Source organism: Silurus meridionalis, chromosome 11 (assembly GCF_014805685.1).
Source record: "Silurus meridionalis isolate SWU-2019-XX chromosome 11, ASM1480568v1, whole genome shotgun sequence".
Classification (NCBI taxonomy): domain Eukaryota; kingdom Metazoa; phylum Chordata; class Actinopteri; order Siluriformes; family Siluridae; genus Silurus; species Silurus meridionalis.
Window position 1 is genome coordinate 1,280,484 of NC_060894.1, and position 21,583 is coordinate 1,302,066.

General features: G+C 39.8%; 1 protein-coding gene across 1 annotated transcript in view; it reads left to right on the plus strand.

Moving 5' to 3' along the window:
* Positions 1 to 15,177, plus strand: part of arl15b (ADP-ribosylation factor-like 15b) — a 47,739-nt gene extending 32,562 nt beyond the window's left edge. The window contains 1 exon segment of the mRNA XM_046860877.1: positions 12,152 to 15,177. Coding sequence (XP_046716833.1) covers positions 12,152 to 12,304 — 153 coding nt within the window. The 3' untranslated portion in view covers positions 12,305 to 15,177.
* Positions 15,178 to 21,583: the final 6,406 nt, after the last annotated feature.

A 21,583-nucleotide genomic window follows, 5' to 3' on the forward strand; every position in this document is an offset into this window, starting at 1 on the left:
ACACACACACACACACACACACACACACACACACACACACACACACACACACATTCACTCTGCACTGTCTGAGTGTCTGTCTGGCTCTGCAGCCTTTCTTCCATCTCTCATGACATTTGCTATGGAGGGGGAAAAAGATCAATGCCGTCTCTTTTCTTTTCACGCTCGCTCTCTCAGGTTTCTTTAAGTGTACAAAATAACCGCTCTGGGTTATTTCCTGTTTCATTTGGAAACTTCAAAGCGGAGGTTGCTGAGCTGCTGTGTTGTTTCAACCACATGTTCATATGCCACACCAGCAGCAATATCATTTACACTGTCGTGTAAACCTTCAAACAACGCAATTCCACATTTTAAGCATCAGAGAACTTCCAGTTTGTCACTCAACAGTGCACACATATAAAAAAATAAAAATGGCAGAAGAGCTACGCAGTATCTGGAAAGATTGACAGCTGCAAAATGACGCATATTGCTTGATTTTAATTGAAGCCTCGAAGAAAACCAGATTAATTGTCCCACTTTGGGCAGGTTCTAATGTTTGTTTACGTTGTCTCACTTAAATGATATATGCTAAAGCAATCATCTGCATTAAATGAAGAATGTTGGAGTTTATCAATAATAAATTCTGTAAGATAAAATCCAAAGTAATTTGGACTTTAGGTACCTTAAGTTAGCTTAAAGGGGCGGAGCTCTTCTGAGTTTGCATGTATTTAAATGCCATTTTCATACTAACGGAAAGACTCCATTAATGGATCTTTAATGTTTAGGTTGTCGAATGCCTAAGGCGTCTTTGTAACTAAGGACCCAGCAGCTGAAACTCTACACTGTGGACTCTCAGTCTCTGGGGTAATTTTTTGTCACCGCCTGCACCTTCTTTTCCTGGTGGAAGTTGGTGCTGCTGCTTCTGCTCATGGTGTGCACCATGATATCTTTTAAAAGGATTCTGATCCCCACTTCACTCTTTCACACACACTCACACACACACACACACAACCCTGTGACCTTGCTCTCCCGTGACCGATAGCACTGGGCTGTGATTTAGAGCAATAATAAAATTACCATGTCTCTGGAAGTAGACAGGGCACCCACAACATCTGGCTTTAATAGAGTTATGAGTGATCGAGATAGATGCTCAACACGCACCCATGAAGCCGCAGAGCAGGAGACTCCGTCGAGCACGGACTGACCTGTGTTCCTCTGTGTCTCTGTCTTTACTGAGCCTGTAGATTGTTGTTTTACAACTTTTGACAGTTTTCATGTTTGTATTCTGTTCATGGGCGTAGCTGTCAGCAGTGAACTAATCCCTTGGATTCATCTTGAAGTGGTGTATCATTGATTAGGTTTTAGGCTGTTGATTGTAAGGTTGCAGTTCAAATCGCAGCAGCATCAAGCAAACCAGCAATGCAAAGTAACAGTGTGAAATGATTACAGCCACACCACGATCATTATTTATGACTGAATCTACATTTTCAGTTACGTTTTTTTCTCCTTCTCCAGGTCAGAGAAACAGCAACAGATGTTCTTTCTCGAATATCCAAAAAAATCCATTACTCCACACAATGCAACACAATCTCTTGTACATTTTTTATTTAGATTTTTTTTACAACCACTACACCATGTAATGACCTTTATGTAACTTTATATAACTTGTTGACCACATTGCATTTCACATTGCGCAAGCATTCTGAGAAAAACCTGGAAAACTGCTCATTGCCATCAGGCGCCATCTATTGAAGAATGTTTCTCAGGAAGTTGGAATTCTTCTCTCTTGCCTGTCGTGAAAGCTGCGTTTGAGACATGCAGACAAAGGCCATGTTGTGTTGTGAAGGAGGGTGAACTGTGACAGGACTGTCTGTCTGGCCCAGAGAGAAAGCGAGCCGACCCAGACGCTATTGTGCGCCCGTGGCGGGCAGCCTGACTCGGCCATTCTGCACAGAGTGAGAGAGGTCACCCCTCGAACCATGTGGATCGGTTCTGTGTGTGCTGTGGCTGTGGTGCCCAGAACCACCCGCATAGACACCGTACTCACAGCACACCTAATTACAATTATAGAAAACGTTTAAGGTGAGGGCAAAAATGTTCAGGAAACTTTTTATGAATTCAGAAAAGACAAAAAAGAAAGAAAAACATAAAAGATCTGACCTCATGCAGCCCCTATGTCAATTTTGGGAACATTGGATTTTCTCTGAAGTATCTAATGTCCACCTTATCCAGCCAAATGTTTGAGGTGTGAACAATCAATCAGGATGTGAGCACTTGTTTGGCTTTTGTGTGAATAAAACAGTTTTGAGTAGCTTTCAAATATGCAAAAATTTATTATTTGATATTCCCCCTAAGCAGACAAGTTTCTACTCGCAAAGGTTTATTTTTCCCACCCAATACGGAAACACAGAAATACTGCAGCCTACATGTATGAAATTTGACATCTTTGTGTTCTTTATTTGCACCATGCTAAAATAGTGCACTTGCACTAAATTCCTGGAAAGTTAATTAATTAAATAAAACATTTACTTATTTAAAAGGTATGCAATTCACAAGACTTTTAAAGCTCTAGAAGAGGCAGCAGCACCCCAGTAGTCTCTTTACAGCTTTAAAATCTCCAGCACGTTGATTCGCTACGTTGAATTGTTCTTGTGTATGAATGAATGTGCTCTGGATTGAGCACAAAAAAAAGAACAGTTTGGTAAAAATCCTGTACAAAATGCCTTAATCTTCCAGCAAAAGGTTCTTTTGGGTTACGAGATTTTAACACGTTAACTTCTGAAACTACTTGGGTAATTTAAAATGCTGCGCAGTTAAACGTCAGAGTCTGCTGTTAATAAATGTCAATTAATGAAATATGCCCCCAATAAAACAGCACATGAGGCAATCAAATGTTTCGAATCCAGAGCAATTTGCGGAGTTGTTTTGATCTCCAATAATAACCAACACATATTGGAAATCCCGCCCACTTTCTCTCTATTTTGCATACTTTCATGGGCTGTGAAGGCGTGTCCTGTAGAAACGGCATCATAGAAACTGGCGATTCAGTTTAGACAAGCCAGTACCTTAAGGGGAGTGTATTATTAGCTAAGATCCATTTAGATTTTTTTATCTTCTGAATTAAAAACATCTCCAATGATTATTGTAAACATAACTCTAACAACCTGCAACCAAAGATACTGCCAATAATATACACTGTATGACGTAAAGTATGGTTTTGCATGCTGTAAGATTTCAAACACTGTTCCAGCAGGACAAACGTGAAATGTGCACAAGGCTCCATGAAGACATGGTTGTTGGTGTGAAAGTAGGAGTATGAACTTGAATTTGAACATCGTGCACAAATCCCTGACCTTCTCAATCCCACTGAAGAACTTTGGGATGAACTGGAGCCACTCGACATCCTGATTCCCCCCCCACCACCACCACGTGCCCAAATCCAGTGCTCTCTCTCGTTCCTGGTCACTTTTCAGACCATGAACAGCTCTACATGCTGTCTGTCTATAAGCAGTTTCCTTCAGGAAGAAGTTAAAACCCGAGGTTGGACGAAGAAATCTACGCTGTTACCTGTCATTTTCATTAACGTCTTAAAGTCAGGTGTTTTCCAGATGAATGAATGTAACCGTTTCCTCCAGACACCATCTGAACAACTGGATTGCATTTCCCATCTGAGACTTTACAGTGTCTTTAAACGCGTCACTGCCTTTGTGGGCAACTATTACTCTGCTCAATTAGACTAATTTTATTTGCATGTCTAGGGAGCTCGTCTGAGCAGCAGGAGTTTGGACGCGTCTGTCTACGTGGCTGAAAAGGTTATATATTTGTGAGCTTGAGAAATGGATGGAAACCTGGGTCAGAGTTTTAAGAATTCTCTACAAAAAAAAGCCAAACCTGTAGGAGCCAACTGGAGTCCTGAACCAGATCATGCTAACAAATGCCACCAGCTTCCGGGCGTGTTATATCGAGATTAACAGTTAAACGTTTTTGAGCCCACGACTGTAGCTCGTAGGAGTGTTATGTGAAGCACGTGTTTCAAGGATCTGTTAAGTATATGAAATGGTATGTGAAAATCCAGCCGACGTTCCCCATAATGTGTTTTTAATGTTCTGGGACGAGGGCTTTGAATAACTGTCTGAATGAGTTATGAAGGCTCCAGACATAACTGTAAGTCAAACACTTTGTTATGTAACAGCACACGATCACGCATCATGCTGGTATTACTTATCGCTGCCTGGTGAACGCTTCAGGTTTTTTTCTCAGTCATCAAAGAGCTAGAAAGTTGCAGGTAATCTTGATGATGACCCTTGATAAGTCAGATAAGCCTGATCATCCTGAAGATGTTTATTTCTTTCCTGTAGTGATTTATGTGATTCATATTTATAACTGAATCCCCCTCTTTTCCACATGTTCTTAACCATTACCTCCGGCTAGCATCGTTCTCGCCGTTTTCACGTCGTCTTTTACAGAACGTACAACAGGAAAGCGTTTTCATGTTGTTTTGCAACATGACTGTTTTTATTAATTGAAAGCCAGTCCACATGTAAATCCGATACTCCGCCGGCCGAACGAGCCAAGCTATATTGCACAGAAAGCAGGAAATCAAGCTGACTTGAATAAAAGTCTTTCTGGATCTGGTTTTCGTTATCTCTGACCTTTTGTTCGCCTGGATTCTATCCTAACTGTGTTTTTCAAAACTGTTAACAATTTCTTGGCTATGAAAAATCTCACATTTTTTTCTTGTTGACTGCAATGGTAAGTCATACAGGATGTTGAAGCATTTGGAAGGATTGACGTTTAGGTGTTTTTTAATTTTTTTTTCAAACACTACACTGATGGATGACTTTTAGGTGTGGAATCTGACTTCTTACAGGTTTATATCAATGCACTCATTTATAATATCTTATCGTTTCTATGGTGACAGAGAATGGGATTTGTAGTCTATAAATAAAAAAAAAATCATTTACCAGAGAAACACCTTTTTTTTTTTTTGTATGAGTTTTTAGTTTGGAGATATTTAGGATTTCTGGAAGGAGTCTCCGATGTCAGAAATTTGCATTGAACCGTGTTGTGGGTTCTCGGTACCATAACAAGATTGTTTTCTCTTTTAAATTCAAGAGAAAAAAATATTATTCTGGCATGTGATCAACTGTTTATAAGAAGTAATAAGAGGAAGTAACTGGTTTAATAGATGTTCTTATGACATCCTTTATAAATAAATGTCATTGCAGTAGCGGATAAATTGCTGGCGTATCATCCATCTTCGGCTGCTCCCGTTAGGGGTCACCACAAAAGATCATCAGTCTCCATGATAAATTGCTGGGGTATAAAAGGAATAAAACACTTCAGGAAAGGAAAATAATTTATTTCTGCTGTATTTAAAGAGTAGATACACTTGATGTTGGATTTATTACACCACTCATCATGGATTGTTTTCCCTATAACAGCACACCCACAAGTGCTAAATTCTACAGCTTTAATTGCCTGAATTTAAGACATTTGTACTGAAGGTTTGGGTATTAGGTGATGATACATCGCTTACAATCCTATTGATTTTGTATTGATTATATTCCTGGTCATTCCTGGTCATTTTCCAGGTAATTGATTGCACTAAAGAAACCGACAGGGAAATGTAACGCTCCAATTTCACATCTTATTTTTGCTTTTGCAAAATTGAATACGCATTTCTCCATGATTTCCATGTGGTTAGATTCTAAATGGGTTTAGCCGCAGGAAGTATTGTCTTAAAAAACACGATTGAGCCTTTAGAACTAGAGTTCCAACTGTTACGTCCTGCAGGGAGCTTAAAAAAATGTAGAGCATAAGTTCTCCGACTTCTCGACAGTCTTAGATCAGTGTCTTAAATGTCCCAATGCAGATCGAGATGCTCCTATGCCAGTGGTTAAGCAACAGTTCCATGGACGGGACATGTATGAGAAAGCATATAGTCACTCTGCTTGGCTAGCACATTTTCATTTTGAAACATGAACATGGTTTTGGCCAAAACTCCAGCTCATGAGTTACTTCATCAGGAATGTTGCTCTTCTGAGAATTTCCCAGCAGTGGACCTTTTTGCAGCTCTTCATGAAATATTGTTCCGTGTATGTAAATGAAGAACTCTAGGATTTGAGCGGCTGTGGACAGATCTGTGGTTTTCTTTAAAACGAGTCTTAACACGCACTAAAACCGCAGGAATACAACTAGCCTAACCACAAACTACTTAGCGGCTCTTGATTGCCAGCATAGTGGTTTTGTTTAGGCATAAAGTATGTTTTTATCGTGGCAAAATCCCTAGAAATAGAAAATTTTCCCCAGGTTTGCCGATGTTTGCTGCTGTGTTTATTGCTGCTAGTGAAGAACGGTCCGTGCTGAGGATTATGTTTATGACCTTTTATCCGGTTAATTGCATTGTGGGAAAATTGGGGTAGTTAGCAGTCTGTTTGCTTTGATTTCAATTATTAATCATGAACTACATCCAGGTCACGGTCATTTCCTGAATATCATGATAGTGTATGTTAGCATTACCTCACATAGTACCAACTGCTCATTATGCTCAGAGATCTTAGCATTATCGATGCCTCCCTAGACTTGTTCAGCTATAAGACTCGATCTGTCTTCAAACTACTCATGTGGTTTTGTGGTGGTGGTTCAGAACAGAACAGTACCAATACCGTAGAGCAGAACTCGTGGAGGACTTGGCCGTTAGCTCATGATTAGCTGATGAGCGGATCTAGTTTGGCGAATTTCCCGGCCCAGTCCTTAGGGCTCCTCGGCCAGTCCAAATGTTTGATCCAGTCTAGTTCCCAAATCAGCTGTGCCAAAATATTCAGCACTTAATTACCTGATTCAGGTGTGGAGAGCAAACAAATGTAACAGCACAAATATGTGGAAGTCCTCTGGGTGTTTCTGTTTAGGAAACCATTGGTTTAGCGAAAGGTAATTGACTGGAATGTCAAGGCTGTCCAAATTGCAGTTCCTGACATTAATTATCCTTTAAAACAAAACCCAGGAATACACCGTGCACATGGCTTGGAGAAATGGGGAAATTGAATATTTCGGCTGTTGCTCAGTGTGTGTGCTGTGAGATAACGAGCCAAATCAGTCATGAGCTACAATTTCATTACATTTTGCAGGAGCATATGAAAGGCAGAATACTCATCGTGTGGGTGGGATGTCTGTGTTTGCGACACTTGCCAGGTGGATTTTAGATTAATCTTTTGATCGTTTCGAGAGTATTGCATGTATGTGTGAGCTTGGCAGGGGATCACCTGTCAGCACTCAGGGACACATTTGTGTTTGGCATTTGTGTTTTTTGCATATGGAGTAGGTTACCTGTTCCTTAAGTATAATAGAATGGATCTTCTAAAAGTATTTGGCATTATGATTAAGCATGACCCAAATTCTTGAGTTTTTACTCAAGTGACTTGATGAGTTCCAGGTACTGGGGAAAGCTCTCAAATCAGAACCCGACACTGGTCATAGAAATAATGGTTGATTTGCTCGAAGCTAACGAGGACATTTTTTTATATTCTGTAAGATTTCTTTACTCAGTATTATAACCTTGAGGCATTGGTGGGCAATTCACTATCCACCGCTAGTACCAATAGGAAATAAAGATGCTAGCACGACTCGAATAATACCTTTTACCTGTGATGTAAGGACAGTAGGTTATTCTGTTGAGTATGTTGAAGTGTAATACTGCAGCGCACTTGACTAACTAACTAAAACATTGGCAGCCTTTTGGGTCTTTTGCTTGTCTGGTGGGTGACAAGTAAGTCAGATTTTTCCCATTCATAAGAATTTTACATTAAAAGTAGCCTAGGTTGCACACGTGCCTATCTTGGTAGGAAGTTGAAGCCAGAGTGCAGGCTCAGCAAAAATACGGTGCTTCTGCACAGTTAAGGACCTTGTTTAATGGCCCACACAGTAGCTGCTTGGCAGTGGTGAGGCTTGAACCCCTGGTAACCCAGAGCTGTAACCGTCAAACTTATATCATCCTGGTACACTGATAATACAAACATCGTAGGTCTGATTTTTCAAATTTTGATTTGCCCAAACTCCTCTGCTTTTCATCCTCAATGACCAGAAAGGAGAACTTTTTTTTTTTACCAACTTTATATCCACAACAATCTTCAAATTTATGTCTATAATTCCAAATAATGCATCTCTAAAACACCAGTTTTCCTGCTCACTTTCTCTTCATTTCATTATTTATTTAAGATGTAATTTGTAAATTGGGTTATTGTTCTACCAAGAGCACATTCTAAATTGAACAACATGACGCTTGAAATATTAAACACCACAGTGTCTCCTTAATGCCGCAATTACAAAAAACTGTGGTGATCTTCAGGTTGCTACCCGAGCATTTGTTTTGTGTGTAACACGGCCAGTGATTATTCCAGCGTTTACCAGAGATCTAGATGTTCCAGTTGAAATGTTCATTTCAGCAATATGAAATTCACTTGAATTTTGCTGCAGACATTTTTTTAGCCAGGTTAGCATTATTCGTAAGTAGTATTGATGCGTCCTGGCTGTCTTAAGTTCCACTGTGTTGTCTGAATTTGATACTGTTTCGCTGTGGAATTGAGCAGAGTGAAATACCAATTGGTTACATGCCATTCTTGAAGGACAAAAGTAGAAAATGCTGCCTCATCACATTTTGCAATAGACTCCACTTATTTAACTTGCTGGAAACAAAATGGCTGGCTTGAACTTGTAACATCCTTTCTCTTGGGTAAGTAGAAAATCCATGCTTTAAAAATTAATCACTGTCCAAAGCATTTAGGTAAATAAATAAATAAATCGTACTGATTTTTAGTTCTCCTAAGTCTTATTAACATTGACCTGGACTAACTCTAAAGCTGCGATTTCTCTGACAGTTTGATCCACGCTCATGTAAAATGCAGTGCAATTTTTGGCTCGTGCACCAGTTTGCGTCAAAGCCTATTTCTGCAAGACCTTGAGTCCATTCCTGAGACATTAAGCTGCACGTATTAGGCCTTATTTTTGATACGTGATGAGAATCGTTGCCAGCCTCCATGCCCTCTTTTACCCTGGCTGTCTCCGGACAGTTTATTATCAAGGTGGTGACGACAAGCTGACGTTTCACTGCTTCATCGTTGGACAGGCTCGACATTCCGACATCCCATCAGCTTCTTTTCCTCTTGTTTCTTTGTTGCAATTCAGTTTTTCAAGACTTAAATGTGTAGCACTTAGACAATAGACAAAACCGCTTGTCCTTTCCAAGTCTTTTCAGGGTTGTGTCCATTTGTAGCAATGAAATCTCTCACAGGGAAATCTTAATCAACATTCTTGGCATGATAGGGGCACTTTTCCTCAAAGGATGTTTTGTTTGATTATTTTTTTTTCCTCCCCTAAAGGGCTGTCTCTCTCTTTTGCTTTCTCTGTCTCTCCCTTTTGGACCTTGTTTGTCCATTGCCTGTCAGCGCAGATGGGGTGTTTATGAGAAAGCAACGCTGACGTGATGCTTGTGTACCGTGTCAGGGAGTTTGATTGAGCCGAGGGCATGGGAGGCCGGCCAGGGTAAAGAAGTGTATGCTTGCTAGGCCCCCTTCGTACGCAGGGGAGAGGGTTTGGAACTGCACCAACCAGGCAAGGAGATGACAGGCCCACTTCCAGAATTGCAGCCAAAGCACGCAAGTAGTGTGTTTCTCCATCAGCCTGGTCTTTCGGCCTTGTCTATATCCGGTGCCTTGGCATGCAGTTTGTTCTCTTTTTAAAAAAAAAACATGGATGGATTGGAACGCTTTGAAAGGAGTCCACAAATATAAACACAAACTTACTGCAATAGCATGAAAGATGTTTATTATATTACTGAAATATCAGCTTGGTTACACCATTAACTGAGGTCACATCACTGAGGTCAAATGGCATGAAGGTTATTAGTTTTGAAGCAGAAACTCAGGGTTGTTGGTTTAAAATTGGACGTCTTTGTTTAACTGCCTGCTGCTGCCGTGCAGATGGCTTATAATTTTATTAAATTTTATTTTATTTATTAAAACTTTCGTTGGCTTCGCAGCCTTGGCGCAAGTGATTTCCAAGCAGGCCAATTGTGTTGTGTTGTGCCACAGATGTTCTGCAAAAACATCAACAACATTCTGTATTTAAAAGGCCAGAACCCTAACTTCTTGTTCTTAATTATTCTGATAAACTCTGCTATTATTATATGCAGATGATCACCAACTGTTGCTCAATACATGCACACTGTGTGGCCTACAGCTTCATTGTTGCATCACTCCTAGTGATTGTGCCCAATGGCCTGGCATTACACTGCGTCCATGGCAGTCTGTCTAAGGCACTTTCCCACACTTACCCTTGTGGTGGTGGTTGTTAGATGTCCATGCAAAGTGACCAGACCTCTGGTAGAACACACTGTTAGAATCCTTACATTAATAATATTTTGACCAGTTCATTATGGGATTGACGTGTTGCCGATTGTCCAGGCTTGTCAAAGTGTCCCAGGGTTCCATTGTACTTGGCAACTGAAAAATAGGTTCTGTCCTCTGTGTCATCCTGGATTTTGGGAGTGACCCTACACTTTTACGTTAAATGATATTTGACAAGCTTTCGACTGTGTATTGCTGTGGATGGGTGTGACTCAAATGGTAGATAGAACGTGAGATGTGGATTTGCTGTTTTTTCTTGAATAAGGATTCTTGGGCTGGTTTGTTGTCCTTCAACTTTCGACCTGCTATAAGCTTTCATGTCAGAATATTGCATCCCAGGGAATACTTAATACTGCAGTTTGGTTAATAGATCCACTGTGAATTACCTCAAATTTGGCGAGAGGGTCAGTGTTTCCGCAGTCGTGTTCTTTTCCTCCTTTATCACCTCTCTAGTGGTTTTGTTCTGTGACTGACTTTGAGCACTATTGCCAAAGCAGTTAATGACAATTGATTCAACAAATCGCTATTCATAAACTTTCTCTCCTCTTATGATCGCTCTCATGCTTTCTGTCCAGCTCTCTCGGGTTTCCCAGTAGACCGACTTGTGCTTGAGTTTTCGGAGATCTCTTTCTACTTTTGCTGGTGTATTCAAATGTCTTTGTGGCTGAATGCCTTGTACTGGAAACATTTGTACTTTCGTAGGATTATGGTATTAAAGAAAAGACTTTTTGCAACTGCTGTTGTCCTGAAAGGACACGCAAGCTGTTCTGTGCAAGTATTTTTGGCTTTCTAAATTTATTCCAATTGCACAATCCAAATAAATAAAGCTTACTGTTTGCACGTATGCAAAAGTAAAAATAAATAAATAAAATAAACGTGATAAAGTGGTATTACTGTTACCTCAATACAGTTCCTATAACAGCACATTTACATTTATTTTAATATCTTTAACGTTGACTGTTACAAAGTGCTGAAACTGGAGATAAACTCTCATTGCTTTATATACAACTTAATGTAATTTAACAAATTAATATAATAAATATAATAATTATAATAAATTGGTTTTTATTTTGGTATGAGTTTGTTAATTTTCTCTTTGGATCTTCATGGTTTTACTGAAGCAGAGACAGAATCTCTTCTTGTTTGTCACACAGAGGTGCTACTTGAACACTTATATTTCAGGCCTATTATTTTGGCTATGTACAATTTGTCAGAGGTTCTGAAAAAAAAAAAGTGTGGCTTGATGTTTATAGGATTTCGAATGGAATTATGACTGTGACCACCAGGCGAACTGATTATATCAGAGATCTTGGAGTTGATCCAAAAAGGGGAAAGGTAACAAGGTCAATGAGTCATGAAGTGCTGGGTTTGGTGGTGGAGATGTTCTCCTCATTCACACTTATACTTGGTTGTAAATTTGGAAATATTTACTTACAGTAAATTACAACATTAAGTCTGTTCTTACAGTTTTGCTATACAGTGAACACATTTGGGTTTGAGAGTAAGAATGAGACAATAGATTTAAATTTCAGCTTCTGTTTACTGATATTTACGTCTAGACGTCTAAACAGTTTAAACACCTTTGGTGGCAGACCACCTCATTTTTTTTTAGGTGAGGTAGTTTGGTATTTACCTTACTGCTGTGTTCTTTATTTGTGATGCTTTTTCAGGCAATTCGATATATATGTGTATATATATATATATATATATATATATATATATATATATATATATATATACTAACTGCCTCCTCTCATCTATCCAAACAGATAAAGAAATATTTTGAGTTGGAACCTTTGGCACGGGGGAAGAGCTGGTTGCTCGAGGGAAGCACAGTGGACAACATGGACACCGTGAAGGAGAGCTTCAGCCAACTTATCAACCTGCTAGAGGAGAAGGACCAGGATATGGGCAGGATATGAGCCTGAAATGTTCTCCTAATCTCAGCATCCTTCACTCCAGACAGTACAGTACAAAGCTCCTCCTCAATATGGGCATGTGTGTGTGTTACATTGAAGCCCAACACAGCAGACTGAAAGGAATATGGATTAACGCAAGTGGGGTTTATATCATATCAAATTTGAGGTATGATATATTTACTAGGTTCTTAGTTTTAGTTTCAGAAGTTCCTCGACTGCTGATTGGCCTCATCCATAAGCACGATTCTTTGTCCTGTGGAAAACACACATGGTTGCACATCGCTACGTGACTGATACAGTTAGACACTTTTCTAGGTATGTAGAGAAACTGGAGAGTTTTTTTCCTTAATATGTAGATTGTTCTATTTAGTGTGTGTGTGTGTGTGTGTGTGTGTGTGTGTGTGTGTGAGAGAGAGATGAATGTTTGTACTTTTAAAGCCTTAAAGTATGTGATTTGTGTGTTGTTTTTTTTAAACCAAACTACAGTGACTTATGAAACTATAAAGCAGTCTTAAATAATACTGCTGTGAAATGACCACTTTATTCCAAAAACCTGAGAACAAAAATTCCAAGATTTCCGGAATTCCTCTGCACGTCTCTCTCTGGTGTTATCATAGAAATCATGCGTCATTCAGGAGGAGGCTTATCGATGCGTTATTCCCTGTTGTAATTCTGTAGTTAAACTGTTTTCTATAACCCCAGCATATCAAAATAGAAGTGTTGTGTCTGTCGGAGACGTGTCTCTTTGTGCTAGTGATTAATCACCAGAGCGGTGAAGTGCCAGTTACACATCGTGATCGCAGTATTGTACGGTTCTGTTTGGGTTTTCAGAGCAATGTCTTGACATTCCATTTAATCCAGTATATGAAATTAAACAATGGGGTGGTTCCCCGTGATTTCAGGTTTAAGGGGGTTAATGTATTGTGTATTAATATTGCAGAAACATAACTGCTTTTTTTTTCTTTTTCTCTAAACAGTCCTTGTAAAAATCAGTGGTCAAATATCCACTTGGATGACACTTTGATCCTGTGATCATGTTCAAAATGCCCACAATTTATTTGTATATTGTTAGATTTGACATTACGTTGTAGGCCTAGGTCTTTCTCAGAAAAGAAAAATAGTATCTGTTTATTTTTTCGTAGTTTGGCTAAAATTGCTGACATTTTTGGCAAAATCTAATAATTAGTGCTAAAAATAGCTACCATATATTAACAATATAGTTTTGTAATTTTCTGTGAATTTTTACAAAAATTGATAGATTTGATTTCTTTTACATGCTCTGGATTTACCTGTGAGCATGCGAGATAAGGTGAAGGGGGTGTGGTTTATATGCAGCATCATTTCAGGGGCGTTTGACACACATACGTAACAACTCATTGTTTCATATTTTAAAAAGATGAATTGTTTGGGTTATACTCGGAACAGGAGTACAGTCGTCCCTCGATTTATCGTGGTTCGAATCTCGTGGTCCCACTTTACCGTGATTTTCAATTAGGCACATAACTCGCAATGTTCTCGCAGTTCATCATAAGAAACGAGTAGCGCTACAAGAAATCGTAGGTTTCCGCGTATCTATTGGTTATAGTATCCTCTGACATGAAAATAAATAAAGGGCGGAGTTGAAGACATACATCAACCAGATTCAGCCAATGAAAATAAAGAATGCAGTGACGTGTATCTTTAACTCTCCCCCTTCACTTCAACCAATAAACAAGCAGAGAAACTACACTATGCACAGGCTACGCTACAGTATTGTTACTGTGTTATTTCTACAAATTTATACAAAATTCATCTCGCTATATTCTTGCAAATGTTTTCTGTGTGTGTTTAAAGAGTGTGGGAGGAAGATTTATGGCTTAAACAATAAAAAAAAAAAATGTTGGGGTGCCGGAAATCCGTCTTTCGCAGTCGGTTTTGGCACGTAGCTACCAGGATAAACGAGGGACGACAATATTCCGGTGGGAATTTGCAGACGTAAAAAGCAGGAATTCTGCTAATCCGAGTCACTGAACACTAGACTCTTTTGTTTGTTCGAGATTGTTCAAAGCCTCCTATAATGAATGGGAAAAAAAAAACACTACAGGACTAAAGTTAGGAAATTTTTGGACCATGCTGTCCGGTAGAACTTTACTAATCGCGAGGTCACGATACGTCCACGAATTTGCCTTCGCTTTTTTTTATTCCGGCTCATTGGATTTCAGTAAAAAAAAGAATTGTTTTATTGTTGCCTCTGAATGTAAAGCGCTCCTATTTTATTCCCAACCCCTCAGTAGTGCCTCTTGTTTAGGTAGAGTGCCCTTTATCTAATCTCTCCCCTCATCTAATTCTCTCCCTTCAGTGCCAATCCAAGCCCTTCCCAATCCAAACTGCTCCTTTTGCCATTAATTACAGTGTCTTTCTGCGAACCAAAAGAAATCCTACTCGAGCTCTGATTATACCTCTTTGTCTTTTTTCTTTGTAGCATCTGTCCAGTTGTTTGTACTGCTTAAAAACTCTGTAATGCCTCCTGGATAATTTAGCTGCCTTTTTTTTTTTTTTTTTTTTTTTTTTTTTTTTACAGATTTCACGCAATTTGTACTTTTGTTACAGATTATTATTTTATTCGTTAAATTTAGCTTGTTTATGTTTTATTTGATTTGAGGCCACATGCCTGTCTTTGTACTGGAACAAATCTAAATACTTATAGAAAGTGTAGATGGTGACAGCCATCACTCAACCTGTTAATTGTGTATATATATGTATGTAATTTATGCGTAATTTCCACTGAGCGCTGCGACTAGTAAAGATTAAAGTAGAGGGAATGGTTAGAATCTGAGATGTTTGATGATATTTCCTGAAATGTTGTTAAAGCAAGATTAAAACATTTTTTTAAGCAACTCATTTGGTTCAGTTCTTGCCAGAAAAGTTTTCTTTCCCCCATTCTTATTCTGGTTTTTTTTCTTCTTCACTGTCCAGGCTGTACATTTCTTCCATTTCTCTCTCGAGATCACAAGTTTGAATCCTGACACCAAGAGCGGTCCATAGACGGGGGGGGGCAAGAGATCAAAAGGTCTACTGGTGCTTTCTGACTGGGGGGGGGGGATTTTTCTGTCTCTCTGTAGATCATAATCAGAGATCAGAGACAGCAGCCCACCGTAAGAACACGTGAGCTCATGTATGCAGAAGAGGACTGAAAGCTTATTCCTGGAAGTTTGTTACAAAAAAGTTTACTATGCTTCAAAACAATTCCACACAACCTCAGGTCAGATGTCCAATAAATTCAAGTGCATTGTAGTGACAAAGAGTAATGTGGTGTGACGCAAAACTCTCAAGATATTCAAGCTGTTAGCCAGGGCCTGGGTCACATCGTATCATCGGCAAAACATTAGCTAGTGATTTGATGACTTCCTGCTGACACCGCAATCATGATAAAGCTCCGCTTTTTATGTGTATAAAATGTAGAAATCAGATTGATGCCATTTAGAGGACGTTTAAATGTGTACGCAACCATTTTACTTGATGTGTAGAGCTTTTTTCCAGAACTTTTTACAATTTATTTGACATTTATTGAGGAAGTTTCCACTTTGGGGATTTCCTTTGAGTTTAAAATATCTGACTGTAATTGCGCTAAGTGTTCAGACATTAATCCAAAAGATCCTTTCATTTTCTCACACGTGAGAGATTTTAGTAGGCCATGATGCACTTCCTCGTTTCTCTGCGCTGGTATTTATTGATCTCAGGAGCTTACATTTACTGCTCTTTGCCTTGATGTGAAAATCTGGGTCATCCTGATCCCTATGATGACTCAGATGAAGGGGAACCTTCTTCTCTGGAAGCTCTGGTTCAGAGCTCTTGCTTGCTCAGAATTTCCTCACTTGCCATTGAGTCATCTGCATCATCCCACCCTGCATCCCCCAGGTACACGCCGTGCCATGCCGTTTCTCTTCATTACCTAAAGCAGAGGGTTACCGCGCTCTCCGTGAGCTGATTTATCGCCACTCGCTGCTTCACAGAGAAGCGGATCGGCATCACGTCAGCCTCTCAAGCTAAAAGCCTTCAGGACGTGGCCTTTTTTTTTTGTTTTTTTGCGATGACGAACAGCGTTTTATGTGGAAAATGTGAGCGAGCGAATCCTGTTCAGGAAAACCAGCGCACTCCTTCTAATCTACATTCTCCAAAGAAAATATGTTGTTGCTTGCGATTAAAGCACATACTTTGTTTATGGTTTTCATAAGTGCGTCAGTCTTCGTCTGTAAATACTGAGCCTAGAGAAAATTTTATCGCCTCAAGCTTTGATTATCGAAACCTTTTGATTCTTTAGTGTCGCAGTAATAAAAGATTTATGTAAATTTATTCCACCTGATTCAGCGATGCGTCCGGCTTGAAAAGTATCCACGCCATCAACCATCACGTCCCCCAACTAACATAACCACACTGACTATCAATACCCGCACCATCTTTTATCACACCCCCACCACTACTAATGAAAATTGTGTTAATGATAGTGATAATGATAATCACTCCTTCCGACTGTCATACACTCAACTATCATCATACCCCCGACTACCATCACCCCCCCAGACATTTTAAACCATGTCTGATAAAACTTTAAATATCCTTCTTTCTTCTCTCTTCCTCTATCTTTAAATCTATCCTCCTTTCTTTTTTTTCTCTATTAACCTATTTTCCTTTCTTCTCCATTCACTTCCTATTTCTGTATCATTCTCTTTCTCCATTTCTCTCTCTCTCTCTCAATTCCTTTCTTCCTACTTTCTCTCTCGCTCTGTCTATTCCAAATTCTCTTTTCCATCCTGTCTCTCTCTCTTTTCTCTCGCTTTTTTCAGTTTCAGGATGATGTTAATCTTTTTGCAGCATCAGCTCTTTTCTCTCCATCAAACCTGTACAACTGCAGGCTGTCAGTGTTTTTTTATTATTTATTTTTTTCTGGCTTAAATGAGTTTCTTCTGTAAGTCTGAACTTCTCTCTAATGGCGTACATCTGATTCGAATGAAGCGATATAAAACTTAAAAAGGGTTGTTAGTCTGAACAAATCTGATGAATCGAAATATCTGACCTTTTTAATCCTTAATGTTCGGCATGCGTACAGAATAACGGCCTTCGCATACCAAAGCAACATGGGCCGGTTTTATTTTGTGGCGTCTAACAAGCCGGCGTTCGATTGAAGTACGCTTTATTCCTCCGCCGTTCAATGGAAGTCTCGATCTCACCGGTTATTAAGGGCGGAACGCTAGAACGTGTTCCTTTGTTGAGCGAGCCAAAGTACGAGAAGTAACGAAGCGTATACCAGAGCAGGCGATCGGAACACGAGGCTAACGTGGGAACTGAGCGCTTATGAAATTACAGACTAAAACGACGGTCGCTGTAAAATTCCACATTTCGTTCTCGCTCGAGTGCCGTCCTGTAACAAGACACGACAAATAAATGCCGTTTTACACCAATAAATAAGTGGATGAAACTCGCTGTCAGACACCACATATGGGTTTCTATGCTTCCCTGAATCTTGGGGGGGGGGACACTCAAAGTGGTGAGGAATATTAAACCAAGGCCTGAGTAATGTGTGTGGAATCCGTAGCAAAAAAAAATCCTTTCATCCTGAGTACATCAAAAACAGGGCTGGTGAGAGACAGAGAGAGGGAGGCAGACAGCAGGAGACAGACAGACTGAAACGGGCAAAAAGAGTGAGGGAGACAGACAGATAAAGAGACAGAGAGAAAGACAGATTGAGACAGGCAGAAAGAGAGAAAGGCAGACAGAGAGAGAGAGACCGAATCGTCTGCAAAATTTCCAATATGCCCCGAAGTGGATTTGATATTCTATTTTCAGAGCCAGTCGTGCAGAAGCTCTGAGCTCAGACCTTGGCTGACCGTTGTCTCCGTCTCGTACAGATCGACCGGCTCACACGTTCCGATTGATATCCTATCAGAGCCGAGGGGCGGCGGCGGGGCTAATGTCTGTCTGTCAGGGTGAGAAAAAAAACCAAACACATCAAGCTCTAAACTAACTGTTAGGAAACGACTCGCACCAGACAAAACAAACCCCCATGATTCATTACATTGTTTTTTATTATTATTATTTATCTCTGAACACTTTCTTGATGTGGTGAAGTTTTTTCCTCCTCACCTTTTCTCACATTGTGCTGGAATGTTTTATTTCTCTCTGCTCTGATAAACAATCCGTCATCAGAACCCGTCTTCCTGGCGGTGTGAAGGTCACAGGAGTTGCAGCGTGGCCTCGCAGCCGCCACCATGGGAAAACAAGCTCTCTCTCTCTCCCTCTTTCTCTCTCTCTCTGTCTCTGTCTTTCTCTCTCTCTCTCTCTCTCTCTCTCTCTCTCTCTCTCTCTCTCTCTCTCTCCTCTTTCTCTGAATGCCATGTCAGCAGTTTTATTAACGTAGTTATGGAGGGCGCCTTCCATTTTTCCAAAACACGCTCAGACACCGAGACTCTGATTACAATCTCTCTGCTGTGGTAATCATTTTCAAATATGATTACTCTCTCTTTTTTCTGTCTCATTCTCTCTCTTTCTCTCTCTCTCTCTCTCTCTCTCTCTCTCTCTCTCTTTTTCTCTCCGTCTCCCCGTTTCTCAGTCTCTCTATCAGGGCGGTGTGAACCCCAGACGGCTCGTCTGAGCAGAGTAAACTGCAACGAACTCGACCAATATTTCCACTTATTTTAATAAATGTGTTAAATCGATGCTTCATATTCTGAAGGGTTTTGATTTAAATAAACACTTTTGGATTATTTTAAATAAGTGATATTTGTATTTATGTATTATTATTTAAGAATATTTACACATTTTATACCCTTGACATCAGGGATCCCACCTGCAACACCTTGTGACATGATCCTCACTTCCAATGATTATTACCTCCAATAATTTGGATAACACAAGACACTTCTAAAGCTTTTTTTTCAGAGTCGAGATTGATTGAAAGAAGTGTGTTCTGTAAGAGATGTACACACACACACACACACACACACACACACACACACACACACACACACACACACACACACACACAAGACTCTTGGTTAACTCTGTCTGTACAACTTCCTGCTCAATTAGTTTTTATGCTGCTGTCCAGACAGCTCTCTTCTGGCCACTGAATTATACTGTGTGTGTGTGTGTTTAAGAGATAAACAGATTTATTATCTCCATTGTTATTTTCTTATTTTGTGAGGAATAACACACTCCGTGTCATGCTGTCACAGTAAAATGAGGTGACGTGAAGCAGATCTTCTGCGGACTCCTCCGAGTGTTTTATTCCTCTTATACCGTAACGTCTCCTCTAACTGCTTTGTGGAGTTTCAGTGAAAGCTGAGACAGAAACAGAGACACTTTTTACTAAATGCTGAAACTGGAGACTCCTTCCATGTTCCATAAACATCTGCTCATTAAAACAGACAAAACACCTGCTGAACATTCGCACACAGACAGAGATTTATTACTTTTAAATCAGTCATGTAAAGAAAGAGAGAAAGAGTAGACATGGACATGCAAGTAGGACAGAAAGTGGGAAAGAAAGAAGAAAAGTTGGTAGGAATGAAAGGGAAGGGGGGGAATGGGAAAGAAAGAAGGAAAGAAAAGAAAACAAGAAAAAGAAAGAGGGGAAGTAGGTAAGAAGGAAAAGTCAAACACAGAAAAGATTAAAGATTAGAAAGCAATGCCACCAGAATGGAAGAAAGAATTAAAGGAAATATAAAGAAGGGAATAATAAAGAAAAATCGGAAACGTGAGCTGAGAGTAAAGATTAAAAGAAAAAAAAAAAGATTAAGAAAGAAATACCTTTTAATTCTGTTTTAAATTTTTCCAAAGCAACAAATAAACGAAATAAAAACAAAGAAGACTCGGAAGCGTGACGTTGTGTTTCTGTTTTACTTGTACTGCATGTTTACTTTTCTGTACATGGAACAATAAAAAAGAACCTATACATGAATAAGTCTGTGATTATAGAGACTGTAATGAAATCAAATTCATCCTTTACATTCAGACACAGAGAGCGAGACGAGACGAGACGAGTCGTTTACAGACAGCAGCACAATAAGCATCCGAGTGTTTCTTATGGCACTTTTATTAATACGCAACAAAAATCCTTCATCTGAACAGCGACAAGAAAATCCCACGTTCATCACATTATTCATTTCACATGAAACAGCGTCTGTGTGGGAAAAAAAACACACACACACACACACACACACACACACACACACACACACACACACACACACACACAGTGCCTCGAAAGAGTTTCATTACAGAACAGCTTTGAGTGTAAACAAAACCAGATCCATTTATTAGTGAGCCACACACACACACACACACACACTGCTGCAGAACGGAATCACACACACATACACACACTGCTGCAGAACGGAATCATATACACACACACACACACACACACACACACACACACACACATACACTGCTGCAGAACGGAATCATATATATATATATATATATATATATATATATATATATATATATATATATATATATATATATACAGGGAGTGCAGAATTATTAGGCAAATGAGTATTTTGACCACATCATCCTCGTTATGCATGTTGTCTTACTCCAAGCTGTATAGGCTGGAAAGCCTACTACCAATTAAGCATATTAGGTGATGTGCATCTCTGTAATGAGAAGGGTGTGGTCTAATGACATCAACACCCTATATCAGGTGTGCATAATTATTAGGCAACTTCCTTTCCTTTGGCAAAATGGGTCAAAAGAAGGACTTGACAGGCTCAGAAAAGTCAAAAATAGTGAGATATATTGCAGAGGGATGCAGCAGTCTTAAAATAGCCAAGCTTCTGAAGCGTGATCATCGAACAATCAAGCGTTTCATTCAAAATAGTCGACAGGGTCGCAAGAAGCGTGTGGAAAAACCAAGGCGCAAAATAACTGCCCGTGAACTGAGAAAAGTCAAGCGTGCAGCTGCCAAGATGCCACTTGCCACCAGTTTGGCCATATTTCAGAGCTGCAACATCACTGAGTGCCCAAAAGCACAAGGTGTGCAATACTCAGAGACATGGCCAAGGTAAGAAAGGCAGAAAGTCGACCACCACTGAACAAGACACACAAGCTGAAACGTCAAGACTGGGCCAAGAAATATCTCAAGACTGATTTTTCTAAGGTTTTATGGACTGATGAAATGAGAGTGAGTCTTGATGGGCCAGATGGATGGGCCCGTGGCTGGATTGGTAAAGGGCAGAGAGCTCCAGTCCGACTCAGACGCCAGCAAGGTGGAGGTGGAGTACTGGTTTGGGCTGGTATCAT